General features: G+C 36.5%; 1 protein-coding gene across 1 annotated transcript; it reads left to right on the top strand.

The window, feature by feature from the left end:
* The first annotated feature begins 3,479 nt into the window (after positions 1-3,479).
* On the top strand, positions 3,480-7,504 carry LOC144635935 (uncharacterized). The gene is made up of 2 exons (XM_078495058.1): positions 3,480-5,000; positions 6,154-7,504. Exon 1 carries the CDS (start codon positions 3,929-3,931, stop codon positions 4,973-4,975), a length of 1,047 nt encoding a protein of 348 aa, XP_078351184.1. The 5' UTR covers positions 3,480-3,928; the 3' UTR covers positions 4,976-5,000; positions 6,154-7,504.
* Positions 7,505-14,919: the final 7,415 nt, after the last annotated feature.

The raw sequence follows: 14,919 nt of genomic DNA, 5'->3' as shown, positions 1-14,919 counted from the left end.
GGCATACATTTCTAATTCTTCTTCCTCAAAACGTTCTCTGTTATGCGGCTAATCTGCGCCATCCGGATTACTGAAGCATCTTTCTACTGTTTCCGCAATACCTAGTTTACATAAGTAAGTAGAACTGCCGCAGCTGTCGGTTCATTTCAATAGAATCCCTGTGTTTGCGCATGAGAGTTTTGACAGCTATTAAAACAAAAAGACTGACAGTATTTCTACGTCACTAAAACGATTACAGCATTAAAAGGGCTTCTTAAACTTTTTAGTGCAAGTAAATATGCCAGATCAAGGCTATTTGTCTGCAGATAGGTTAACAAATTACGTGAACTGCAGCATGAGAAAATTTCTTTTCCGATAGCAAAAAGGCGCGCAAAATTTTCGGTGTCCGTGGGGTGCACTTAAATATTAAACTTATCTTGAAATCGTTAAGACCGAATAACAAATTCCAATTTGGCCACCAAACATATTTTAATTTCGAACACATTATTAATTAAAAAGTCAAGGACTCGTTTTCTGCAGCGGATATAGTTTCGACAAGGAGTCCGCTAAGTGTGTTAACCAAAAGAAAGCAATATCTGCTTCAAAATTTGAATTTATTTTTGCCGCTTTACTGTAATGCCATTTTCTCGTTTTTCTTGGAGAAAGTTGCATTTTACTGTTTTCGTTTTAACTTTTTCGACAACCTTATACTAATTGTATCCGAAGTAAATTATATCAGGTCTCTTTGTCGTTGTAATTTGCAAAACAAATGCAATATTTAAAATGAAAGGTACTTGAGGCTTGTGGTTTTGAATATATTATTGATTTTACAAAACGGAATGGTAACATTGAAAATGAAACGAAACATTGACATTTGAATTCAATCTTCTAGTGGCTGTAAGCTTTCCTACGAGATTGATATAGCAAAAACGTCGATGACCCGATAAAATGAATTGTTTATTTTCACTGCGAGTTTTTGCTGTTTAAAAATTGAGCTCGGTGGTAGCAACCGATGGGGAGTTTGTTAGTAAAAATTCTTGTATGGCGATGATGGAAAACTAATCGTGTGTGAAAACAAAGCTTTAGAGAAATTAAAATGTAGCTTGAAATTTTGGAAAGAGGCAACTTTTTAACCGGATCTGCTTCCATAGCTTATGGTGTGAAAACCTACGAAAGCTGCTATTGGCAGAGGACGCCAAAAATTATACGGCGTAGAAAACAAACGACAATGAAGATCTGCATCCCCAGGGGGTCTCCATGGGGTTTTGATAGCGGAGAAATAAAGGGTTTTTTAACTGATAGCAGAGATCTACAAAATTTACTAATAACTTAGAAATGGGCCAACATTTTATAACTGGTAGCTGACAAATCAACGGAAATGTAACCCGATAACCGAGATTCAAGCTCTCGACCATATAAGCTTACAATAAAACGAAATACTTCCAAACAAGAAAGAAATCCGTTATTGTAATAATCAAACTTTTTCACAAACTGCTAACAACAAAAAACTTTATTCTAGTATTTGCATTTTTGTTACAAATATTAAAATACTGAGATCTGATATTGCAGAACAAAAGGCAAATAACAAACCCAGAAATTAAAACCACTATTTGCATCACAGAAAAATAACAATCTATTTTTGCACCAAACATTTCCATTGACGCAAATCATCTTACGCCCTTTTTGCCGTTAAGTGTTTGTCTCAAAATGCAATAATGTAAAAACAACCTACCACAAAGCAATTAAAAACCGAGTACTTCATGTATTACGCATGAATAAAACCTCTACCGCTTTCTCCACCCCCCCCCCCCCCCCCCTTAAACCAACTTCGTTCGACATCCCTTTTACTGATGCGAGGAGAGGAGACCGGTCAAATTCGGAAACCTTCAGGTTCTATTAATTCTAGGTCTTCATAAATTTAAGTCTGTAGTAACTAGCTGAAAAGAACAAGATGTTATGAGTAGCTGGAAAGATCAATTCTATTGCGTTGTGTTCTGTTAGTGATTTATGTAATGTTCACCATCCAATTGGAAAAATTATTTGCTTTATTTTTAAAATCAATCATTATTTTGAGGCATAAAGAAAGAAATTATATCTTCGGCCGTGGGACTCGTAATGGGTTTTTTGTCGTTTCACCATTCGATCCGACTTACAAAACTCAATTCTTTTTACGTAAACAGAGGAGAGTGTATGAGCTGCAGTTAGGAGAATTCACAATTTGATACAAAACTGAAACGCCAGCCAAAGCAAACATGCAAACATGATATAGTCGCTGGTGAAATTTGCACCCGCACACGTATTTCGATGATGTTGTTGTATAATGTTTTATCTGGCTTACAAGATGAAACATTGATAGATAAAAAACATCTCACTTGAGCAAAACACGATGAAACATTCGTCATAAGTACGCGGGAAATAGATTTTACAATAGCTCGAGTGTTTAATGATTAATTAGTGGAAATGACGACGCTAAAACTCATCGAAGTAAACATCAAACAGACGTGAACGTTCGTGAGGTATAAGTTCCGTGTCACTTCAGTATATTTCGGTGAATAACTTTAAACAGTTTTGCTAATCTCTTTCGAGCACCTTAATTATCTTGAGGCTGGCCTGTTGTTTGTATGATTTGATCAACGACAAGTTTCGTTTTTGGTGAAATAAAAAATCAAGGAACTAGATTCCCGCGACAATTTACTCCCCTGTTGCAAATATTTCGAGTGTCCACTTTGTGAAATATGATGATTGTTTTCCATTTCCGCGGTGAATTATATGAGAAATTATGTCTTTTTGGTCGAGTTATCAGGGCTTACAATACAGGTTTAAACTTTCATACAAGAGGATTAAGCTAACAATACGCTATGACGTAAATTCGATAGCCCCCCTTTACGCATGGTGTCAAAATCGATAATTACACGTTTGCGAAACCGCTAGGGAACTAACGAACCTAATTTACGGCCACTTAACGAAGAGTACAACCACAAAACGTAAATGAATTCCGTACCGGGATAATATGCTTACAGACCTTCAAACAGGCGTTCAAAGGGTGGAAATCAACATGTACGATTTAGGCAATTTGCGGCTTGTTAAGGTCTTCCAAAGTGCGAACCCTCCTTTCATTTCGACGACTTGAGTATTTGTATGTGTACACAACGAAACAAAGACTTTTCTTAAAGTGTATACATTTCTGAAGGTTGAATTAAAAGACCTAATTACTTGCTTACTCTGTGAAGCGCTAGCATGTCGTTAAACTAACCAATTTCAGTTGAGAAACTGAAAAAACCTGTCCAAGAAGTTTTGAAAATTTGCCTTTAGATTTTTTTGTTTCCACAATGCAAAGTTGACGTGAATAAACTATTCTTTTTCACCGTAAACACACAGTATTTAATTAGTTTGTATTCAGAATTGATCTTATTCGAATTGGAGATGAATATTTATAAGTCATTTGTTTACCGCTTTGGGCCAATGGCTGGCTGTCTGTTGGCAGTATTTGTTAGCTACGGACACAAAAGCCCAAACATTGAAAGACATGGTGGAAAATTACTGAAATGATGATGCTAGTTTTCTAGTTAATTTATTGGAACCGGTTGTGTGTGGTCATTGGAAAAGTGCTCTGTGAATTGCGTTCTTCAACTCTTAAGCCTTGGGATTTGTTTGGTTTGGAATTCGAGACTGTTCGGAGCCGCAAAGAAATCTTGCATTTATCACTGACGACCGTGGCTGAGGCGAGCGGCGAGGGACGAACTCAAGTTTACTAAATGACAGGAGTGTATCCAACGACAAGTTGGAGTTTTTGTACAATTTCATAAATACATCTTTTTCGTTTTTGCAAAAGGAATGATTGCTCAATCGACGTGATATATCATCTTATGCGTCGTGAAGTGTTGTTTGTATTCACAGATTAATGAGAGAACACGGATTTCTTTCGCAGTTGCATGAATAATATTTCACCATGACTTCATCAAAGGCCGGTATGGATGATTTTACAGAGAATGTTCCTCGGGCAAAACGGGATCTGGTTATGCGTTTTGTTAAAGACCAAGAAGCACTGCAAACTTCACAAGTGGATTTGAAAATCGTTGACGACGAGACCATAGACTTAATAGATTCAGCACTGGTCGTCAAGGGTGAAGACACTAAGATAACAAATCCAGACGGCGAAAATGTTAAGCGAGAACAAAATCCCCATCGACCTTTATCCAAAGAAATATCTACGTTAAGTTTGGACTCCGATAAAGCGAACGAGGCGATAATTGTTCCTCGGCCACCTTCGGGTCGCCCTCGTACGAGAAGTTCAAGTAGCCGTAAGCGGTCCGTGTCGAGCATGATGCGGCGGCAGCGCTCAGTAGAAACCGAAAACTCTGCTGAAAAAAGTCCTTCAAAAGATGAAGGAAATAATTGTTGTAACTTTCGTGATGTACTTGCGCAGGAATCTGGGGAACGGACAGAATTAACTTCATCACCTAACACCGATGAAGAGGGCGCAGAAGTGAACTTAAACGCTTCCTGGCCTCAAGAATTTTTGTCCAGAAAATTCTTTGACCCTCTCCAGAATCATTCTGTGTACGCTAGTAGAGAGGCTTCGTATTACTACAACGCTCCTGTAGAAAACTTTTCCGGGATCGATATTCACTCGGAGGCTCGAGCTCTCCGACCACGGTCGAGCCAAAGTTTTCAACGTGTTCGACCAGGAGAGATCCTTTCCGCCAGAATATCGTCTGCTAGCGAATGCGACAGGATCACATGTAACGCTTCGTCGCTTACAAATCCTACACCTTACGCTAGGAAACTGACTAAAAGCTCAAGGAGAAGAACTTATATCAATTTTAACAGACTGGACGCTCAGCTAGCTCTGGAGGGACCGCTAGAGCTTGAGCCTGTACACCCATCAGAGATACCGCTCTATCGAAGTAGCTCTGCGGCATCTTCGAGCGCGCCGTACACCATGGTACATGTGCCACCGATTGGACGAGAGGGTCCCGCGCCGTCTAGCAGTTAATTAAAAAGAACGGAAAAACGTTAAGGTGAGAAATTCAGCTTTTTTATTTTTAATTGATCTCAATTTAAACTCTTAACCATGCAGAAAAAAAGTTGGTAGACTCGGTTTTGTGAATTAATATTCGTCTAATGCATGCACGGACACAATGTCCGACGCGACTTTGCAAGAAACTAAAAACCGCACCTCCAATTTCCCGCAAGAGAAACATCGTGCATAGAGTCGAAAACATGGCTTAAAAAATTACGCATTTTTTCCAGACCTTGGAAAGGCAAACAATGTATGCAACCGCCTCAATTCACAAAAACATCAGCAAAAACGATTATAAGCGTTACTAAAGTTAGATTATAGTTAACTCCCCGTTTAGATGCCCTATAAGTTTTATGGCGTATCTTGTTTTAGCAAAAGTGCTGTTTTCTTCCTTTTCGTAGCCGGGTATATAGAGTTGAAAAGACCATCAATTATAAAGCAAACAAGTGTGTAGGTCCGTCAATTGTGAGAATTGCGAAAAATTGCTTTTCATAGATACGGCGTGGGCAGGCAAAGGTTCGCAAAACATCAGACATAAACTTGCCATAATATTTCATAAATCCGGCATTTATATTATATGCTCAGACTGGATAACGAAAAAAACTTGATTAAGGCTTTAACCGTGACAATATTGTAGTAAATTCTGAGGCTCATAGAAGTTAGAATTATTATTTTCAGTACAGTACAAAAGTGTGGCGTACACCGAAGTATTTTTGTTTTATAATTGTGGTCATTGTGCTGGATTAATACCCAGCCAGTGTCGAGATTTTTGTTATACATGCTACACATAGAGATAAACAAATTCAGATCAGAGGATATTAGAACAGTTTGAAAAGAAAAAAAATATTTTTAATTCAATAAAGCGTAATAATGCTTTTGGTAAAGTTGTATAAAATAAAGTTAACTCAGCCATGACACAGTCCCTTAAATCTGACCCGTCACAGTCGTTTGTGCTGCATAAAATTCAATCTTAACGAAAATAGCTACCGAGCTTGGTGTGCTCGGTATACATCTTTAATGTGTTACCCTCAATAAATAAAGACTTTCTTTCTTTCTTTTCTTTCTTTGCTAGAAGTGTAAACAAGGAATGCACACTTGCTCTTTGATCATCGTGAGTTGGTTATAACATTTCTTATTTCTATCATTTCTAGGATTTTGAAGTGTGGAAGCATTTACCCATCCTGGTTGAAGAGACTTCGGCTTACTTACGTGTAATATAATTGTAGCAATGGGGGACTGATTTGCAATTAAATTATTCAAGACTTCGCACCAATGACAGAAGCCGTTCCTTCTAGAAGGCTGACCTGATTTTACTATTCACTTAATTAACTACTGCTATCATTGGGGCACTGTAACTTATGTTTTTTTTAATCTTCAACAATTGCAGTAAAATCTTTTAAAAACACGGCACGGACCGCTTTACTTGATAGAAGTAAAGATGAATTCTGTTTTGCTTTCCAAAGCAACCTTATGCTCAAAGAGATTCTTACAATTTTTAAATTTTGAGTAGAAAATCTGGTGACATTGCTTCCAAGAAAAATCACGATCGAAAACACAAAAACGTTTTTCACTTACTCTGATAAAACTTTGTACTTTTCAACCGATCGACTATTTGATCTCATAGTTGACAATAAACCACGATCCCGAAGCAGTGCATTTGCAGGGGGATTTTTGGATATAAAATTTACGGTGTTTTGTGTTCATGTTAAAGAAACCACAGACATGTTCACCATGTTTAACTCGCGATTACCACGCAACACGCGAGGGATGCGCGCACAAAGTAACGGCGCGCGCGTGGCGTGAAGAGTTTGAAATTGAACCAGAGGAACAATTTTGTACAATCATTTTGTAAAAGCGCTGCCTTATCCATACAGACACTGTTTCTTTTATATCCGGGCGACATTTTTTAAAGGTTTAGAAAGAATTAATTTTTTAATATAATTAAGAAAAATGATGATACGCTTTCGACTTTTTTTATGCGCATCTTTAGGAAAAACTGGTAAGCGATGCGTATTAGCTCTGAGAGAAAAAGACGAAAATAGAATACTGGTTGAAATGTTAATATTTATTGAACGATACAAGTTAATTTAATCCCAGTACTTACTGTTGTAAATAGTTTAAAGTGATCAAATTGGTCAATTGTGTGTTCGTTCTCGATCTCAGATGTAGAAAAAGAATTTGCATTTTCGGTCGGAATTCTTTCCCGTTCCGAGGGTATCCCGACTGACATTGCCATTTTGTATACATGGATGGTGCATGATATTTGTAATAAGAAAAATATGTCAAATAGGACTACATGCTGTCCAATTTGGAAATAATTAGATCAGTAAAATTAAGAATCAGAGCGTTGTCAAAATTCGACCGCGCCGAAGCTGGAGACAATCAGAACTTTATTTTAAATATTATCTCCAAATTGGACATGTATAAACGTGCGCACGCTAGCGACACAATTAACTTTAATATATAACGAGAACAAATCCGTGAGATTAAAAAAAAAAACATTCCTGCTAATCATCTGTGTTGTACTTTTTAGCGAAAGAGCCTTTTTCCTTTTATCCATTCTGGACCTCAACAACAGTCCAACTCTCCTCAAACTATTAAGAGAACAGGTCAAATTTCTTTCTAATGCGCTTTTTTTCATGTAATTGCAATTTATGGAGCAAAAAAGCAACCTGAATCGAGCAAAATTTCGTATGATTTAGGGTTTTAGGTATTTTAGCTTAAGAGAACAGGTCAAATTTCTTCCTAATGCGCTTTTTTCATGTAATTGCAATTTATGGAGCTTTTTCATGTAATCGCAATTTATGGAGCAAAGGCAACCTGAATCGAGCAAAATTTTGTATGATTTAGGGTTTTAGGTATTATACGAGCATCGAGTAGAGTGTCTTGGTACATTCCGTACTCTCAGCCCATACTCTCATAGCTTAGACGATACTTTATCATAGTAATCATAGTAATTTTTCTTGGACAATTTTCTCCAAGGAGGAAAGGCGCAATGAGGCTAACCCTATGTGAAGCACCATGGCCAACCCGTCAAAGGAACAGAGAGGAAAACAATATACAGTGGAACCCCGATATAACGATATGCCAAGGGAGCAGTAAAATTATATCGTTATATCGAGGGATCGTTGTATCGAAACTCCCGATATAACGATATGGCCCTAAAATAACCGAAAATATCGTTATATCGGGGTAAACCTAACATATACATTTTTTACTGGACAAAGAGGATTAGAATGCAGTATCATTTTCGTATATCATCGTACAAAGGTGTTGTCAGAAAGGTTAGAGATTACTCGATTACTGTTATGTTATTGGATCAAATTCAATATTTTGCTTAAATTGTGACTGTTTACTGACAATATCGTTATATCGGGGATGATTTTACGTTCGGTCCGCTAAATTCTCATCGTTATATCGGGAATATCGTTATATCGGGGTTTTGTCCCATACATTTTACTGTAACTTTTGCCGGGAAATTGAATATTCATCGTTATACCGGTAATATCGTTATATCGAAGATCGTTATATCGGGGTTATGTCCCATACATTCTATAGTAACTTTTGCCGGGACATAGAATATTCATCGTTATACCGGGAATATCGTTATATCGAAGATCGTTATATCGGGATTCTGTCCCATACATTCTACTGTAACTTTTGCCGGGACATAGAATATTCATCGTTATACCGGGAATATCGTTATATCGAAGATCGTTATATCTGGGTTCCGTCCCATACATTTTACTGTAACGTTTGCCGGGACATAGAATATTCATCGTTATACCGGGGATATCGTTATATCGAAGATCGTTATATCGGGGTTTTGTCCCATACATTCTACTGTAACTTTTGCCGGGACATAGAATATTCATCGTTATACCGGGGATATCGTTATATCGAAGATCGTTGTATCGGGGTTTTGTCCCATACATTTTACTGTTACTTTTGCCGGGACATAGAATATTCATCGTTATACCGGGGATATCGTTATATCGAAGATCGTTATATCGGGGTTTTGTCCCATACATTCTACTGTAACTTTTGCCGGGACATAGAATATTCATCGTTATACCGGGGATATCGTTATATCGAAGATCGTTATATCGGGGTTTTGTCCCATACATTTTACTGTTACTTTTGCCGGGACATAGAATATTCATCGTTATATCGGGAATATCGTTATATCGAAGATCGTTATATCGGGGTTTTGTCCCATACATTTTACTGTAACGTTTGCCGGGACATAGAATATTCATCGTTATATCGGGAATATCGTTATATCGAAGATCGTTATATCGGGGTTTTGTCCCATACATTTTACTGTAACGTTTGCCGGGACATAGAATATTCATCGGGAATATCGTTATATCGAAGATCGTTATATCGGGGTCCACTGTAGGAAAAGTCGCGTGTTGACATCAGTGTAACAAACTTCGCTCTGAAAAAGGGAAACGTGGTGTTAGAAGAAGGGCACTTTCGAATCATGTTTAAAGGGACACTGTCACCAGTTTCACTTCAAAAACTGAAGAGCCTAAAGACATATGGTAACTACGAATAGTAGCCCAATTTGGTTAAAATTCACCATGCAAGTGTACTAAAGCGATAAAAAGTGATATTATTGTGATGCCATCAGGAACTATAGATTTCAACTTGAAAAAGTCAAGCTGATTTTTTCAAGTTTTGTCCTTGTGGACTGGAAAAAACACCTAAGAATTATTATGACTACCTTCTTCCTTCAACAACAATTTTCTTTTTATCTCTATCTTGATGTACTAGGCATGTACGAGAAGACCTATTCGCCAATTTTAGTACTTTTTACCGAAAAGCATTAAAATATGGGTGACAGTGTCCCTTTAAAGGAGCGGCATGTCACGGAAAAATTGGCTATTTTTTCACGCTTGTCGTAGTGGCACATAATCCATCTTTTAAAATTATCCTTATTTATTTTCGGTTTATTGTTAACTTCGTTGGTGTTAATTTTCTACCTACCATCAGTTTGAAATTGATTTTATAGTCAGGAACCAGTTGTTCAAAAGATGGATAAAGCTATCTACCGGATAAATCACTATCCCGAGAGGATAGCGTAGTTTGTTTTTTCAAAAGATATCTGCTGCATACCGATTTATTTAGTGGATAGTGTTACCCACCCATTCAGAACAATAGTTCCCGCCTTCAATTCAATCATGGCAAAATAAATTACAGTGTAACGCGCCTTATCGTAGCCACCCAACAAACGTTTTTATAAGTGTCCTCTAGAATATTTTAAGTTTTGTTGACAAATACGATGTAACAAGATACCATTTAATCGTATTAACTTTGCAAGGAGGCGTTTTCGTCAAACAAATAGGCCATTTCCGAGTTCCCCTTTGCCTCTGTTTCAAAACGAGTCTACGTGCGAAACCATTCAAATGAAAATGAGTTTGATTTGCATGAAAATGGACCTGTAGGTGAAACTCATTTTAATATAAATGGTTTCGCATGTAGACTCGTTTTGAAACAGAGGCAAAGGGTAACTCGGAAATGACCTATTATGATATACCGAGACTGGAAAATTGTAAATAAAAGTTTGTTGTGTGGCTACGATAAGGCGCGTCGCACTGTAATATCAGCATCGTCATCGTTGTCGAGGAAGTCAACGTTACGGTTGATAGGTAAGAGCTTTGAGACCAGACAGGACTAAAAAAAGATATCTATTGTATTTTAGATAAATACATTGTCTAAATCTTTTACACCCTTGCCGTCGAAGTAACCTAAGGCTATTTCGCTTATCTAGTTGCCAGGACTGCTCTTGCCATTATTGACAACGTTTTTTTTTTCTTCTGACCTGCTGTAGCCTCGTTTTCAGAAGTCTTTCCTGAAAACGTTGTTGGATCTGTTGGACGCTTTACGGGATATATATGACTGTAAAAGGTTATATATACAACTGCTGTTTTTTTAAAAAACAACTTATTGATAATTAAACCTAAAGCTCGCGCCGGCGGAACCCGCGAGGTTGAGACGGGTCACGGAACATGAAGGAGTTCGTGATAAATGCTCATTTATCACGCTGTGTTACGATTTCTAGAATACCCCGAAAGGTACCCGGTGTTTGTTTTGTTTTGCAACTATGTAGCCACTGGGAATTTAAAACAAACTTCATATATTTGCGTTGTTTTGCAGTCAGTGTGCTTTTCAGTTTAATTAGAAACACCCTTGTAAAGTTGGGCAAAAACTGAATAATGTTGGGTTGGTTTAATTTTGTATAATTATAATACAATCACTTCTTAATGATTTACAAAAATAGACGAAAACAAAGAAAAAAGAGGACTTAATTAAAATATTCCGTCTGTTACTTTTGCGAATAAGTTAGTAATCTTATTTTACACGTATGTTAATCTGTTTATTGCTTTTCAAAAATAATATCTATGCTGTAAAGAGAACTACGTAAAAAAATTGTAAGGGTGTTTGACTAGCAAATAAAGCAAATTTTTCGAGACTGGATGAAAAACCGCCAAACATTTCAAAAATGCAGCTCGCTTTTGTCTTGACAGAGTCGACTGTTTTCTAGACAACTCCAAAGTGAAAGAGATTTCAGCTTCGATGAATCAAATAGAAATGTGCTGGCTCGCAAAAAAAAAAACACTCAGAAAAATTGAATACACAGTGACTACTACATCCTTCTTAGAAAGAAAAAGGTTAAATAATTCAGATGGCCTTCTTTGTGCTGTCAAAGTTATAATCATTGAGAGATAAAATTAACACCGTATTTTCAAAAACCTGTAACTCTAGGGGTGCTATATATACTAAAGAATGAGGAACACACTTTATTCTAACTCGTATACAATTATTTTGACAACTAAAATGTCCCTTATATTGAGAGAGGTATGTCGCAAAATTGGTACCAACATTCGGCACCCCAGAGAGAAAGTCTTTGACTCGCTTGAGGGCCTGATCACATGAGCCGGGCTGGCTTGGTTTCTCGATCGAGCGAAATGTTTTTCAGCCCTTTGTCGCGAAGTAGCCGAGATACAATACTCTGAAATGTCTTACCTCTGTGCTTCAGTTAAAATTCACTTTCAATTACGCATACCCTCATTTTCATAGCAATCATTCAGAGCCGGCGTTGTCTTTACAAAATATCCAAAGAATGTTTTGGACTTAAAGCATCTCTACTAGAACAACTTTTAAGTGGGCACACTTTGGTTAATTACATTAATTATTGGCGTCTCTTCCATTTATGAACAATTGGATATAGTAATTGCAAGCCGCCTACAATCCTGACAATTTTAATAGCAGAATTTACAAAGTTCTCGAAGGTTTTTCCAAAAAAAAAAAAGTAGAAAACTTGATTGACGTAACATTAACCAATAATGTGGCCTCATCTCGAGACCTGTCTGATTTTAAAGTGTTCGCCTATGTCCGAAAGTTTCAGGGGTTTTTGTGGAAGCTAACTTATTCCAGTGTTGGAACGGGCGAGAACATTAACATATATGACGTCAAGATCTGATATTGACACTCAGTTACTTGGTGACCTTGAGTAGTTCGAAATAAATGATGTTTTTGTAGCTGTGTTTTTTTGCTCCAAGTTATATTTGAGAGTTCAAACGTAATTCCAATATTGATAGGTTTGTTATTATTAACTGTGCTGCATCATTCCTTAATTAAAAGTCTTTTTTTCGGTACATTTATTTCAATATCATGTGAAGTCCGTTTTCTCATTCTCATTGATTATTTCTAGAACTCCTTCTCAAACAATACAGATGAGAAAACAGATCTGCACTGTCAACATACATTTTTTGTTTTTGTTTTTTAACCTTGTAAAACCTTTTTAATTCAAAAACAGATGGCCTAATTAATTGTAAGTAAATATTTTTAACTTTAAATACTTAATTTACACGACCCCACAAGCTGTAAGCTTTTATCCATATCGTGTTTTTAAATAAAGGCAACTACTACTACTACTACTCTACTACTACTACTACAGATAAAGTAAAAAATCGTTTCCTTCTTTATCATATTTTGTCAACTTCAGCAAATTATGTCTTAGTTGATGTCCCAGAAATGTATTTGACGCTTGAATCTTAAGGAGGCTCACAACAGTTTCTAGCACTTTCCACCTCACATACCTTAAATGGTCAGTGCTACAAACATTTATCAGTTACCACTACAAAAAAGGATATTAAACAAATGCCCAATCATTGATAAACAAATTGTGGTTGTTTACTTGACGTCTCTGGTAACCAGAGCAACGGAATAACCTGTTGAAAACACCCTTAATTTTAGCTTTAATTAAGTACTTATAACTCTAAAACGAGTCCGGTGACCCACGTTTTTTTATTAAATAAAAATTAGCACGTTAAGTTACAACTCTTTGCAACTAAAGAAAAAACGTTACAACTTAAACAACCAGGACTAACGCTTTTTTCTTAAGTTCTTCATGCTCTGATGAAGTCAGGTCGTGCCTGACGAAATATTTGAAATTATAATAGTTCAATCTAACCGTGCGGTCAGACTTTCTGTTTTTTTAGTTGAAAATCTACATAATAAAGCTCTAATAAAATAAAATCCCATTATCTCTACTCTCTTTAGAAGTTTATCTTCACAAATTTTCCATATTTTTCGATTGAGTTCCATTAATTAACGCTCGTAAACAATCCGTTGTTTTGTTTTGAATCAGACCGATGTTATAGTAACCTTAAGAGATTGAAATATTCATCTTCCACGACCGGTATATGTATGTACGTAGATTTTGAGGGCCGGTGTGAATAATTTTCTTTAGTATGCATACTTTAAGCTGTCAGCGTTAATTCAAGTCGTGCTTGTAAGAGAAATTAGGTGCTGGATGGATTGATTAACTATACATCCACCTGTTTCAAAAGTTGGCAATTTACTACTGTCGAGGGTTTTTTCAGTGTTTGACACTGTCTGTAATATGTTTATTTCTTGAAATGACAGCCAATTTTCTGGCAAGTCAGTATTAAATTTGGTGTACAACGGTTAAGCCTCTTCATTTATTAAAAAAAAAACATTTATTTAGTGACGCGCGAAAAGTGCGTAATACATTATCTGTTAAAAAGCGCTCAAACAACTACCTATAAGATATTTACGACCGAAAATAAAACCGTTTTATTGCAATTGCGGGGCGCAATAAAAATGGCCTAACAACATTAAGTTTTCTGATAAAGGAAAATAAAGGAAATATTAAAGGTGTGAATTCAAGTTATTGAAAAAAAGTATTCAAATTTGCAGCATGGCGAATTGTTCCATAAATGGTCAATTCAAGTAAAGGACCGTTTTATTGTTGCTGTAATATAACTCGTGCTAAATAACAACTTTTAAAATGGATTTACAAAAAAATTCATTTTAAGCCGGGCTTCAGAGCAGAATTTAAGTACCGATCCAGATTATTGATCAGCTTGGCAACCGGAACTCATACAAACAAAATTATTTTTATTTGCATAATTTTTCTGGAAAGAGTTTGTTCAAAGACTCAATAATTATAGCTATGCTTTGATTATTGTTCGTTCTCGCTGTGCGAAAACAATTTACGAACAGTCTCGAACACAATGCTAGCACAAAATCAAGCTATTGTTCGCACAAGTAATTTATTGTTGAAGTTTTGCATTTTAAATAGCTTTGTCGTTCATTGACAATGTGTCTGCAATTTATCGCGAAATTCTGCTGATTTTTACGCCTCGAGATAGCAGCAACACAACATCGTCTGTTGCAATATTAGTCGTAAATTTCAGCTTTTCCGGCGAAATAGTGAAAGAAGTATTCTTTGCTAGGAAGGTTTCCGTTGCTCAAACTAATCTCCGTCTTAAAACTGTTTGATCATAATAGTACAAAGAAGGATCGACGAGAACAAACTTGTAATTCTCTAAGCAAATATTTAGCATATTCAATTCGCTATTGATAAAGCAAACACCACTCGC

The sequence above is a fragment of the Oculina patagonica genome, chromosome 13 (genome assembly GCF_052425735.1).
Source record: "Oculina patagonica isolate OP01 chromosome 13, crgOcupat, whole genome shotgun sequence".
Taxonomy (NCBI): Eukaryota; Metazoa; Cnidaria; class Anthozoa; order Scleractinia; family Oculinidae; genus Oculina; species Oculina patagonica.
This window is presented reverse-complemented; position numbering and strand designations above follow the sequence as displayed.

Excerpts from the sequence above, each read along its gene's own strand:
- LOC144635935 (XM_078495058.1), top strand. The coding sequence starts at position 3,929 with ATGACTTCATCAAAGGCCGGTATGGATGATTTTACAGAGAATGTTCCT.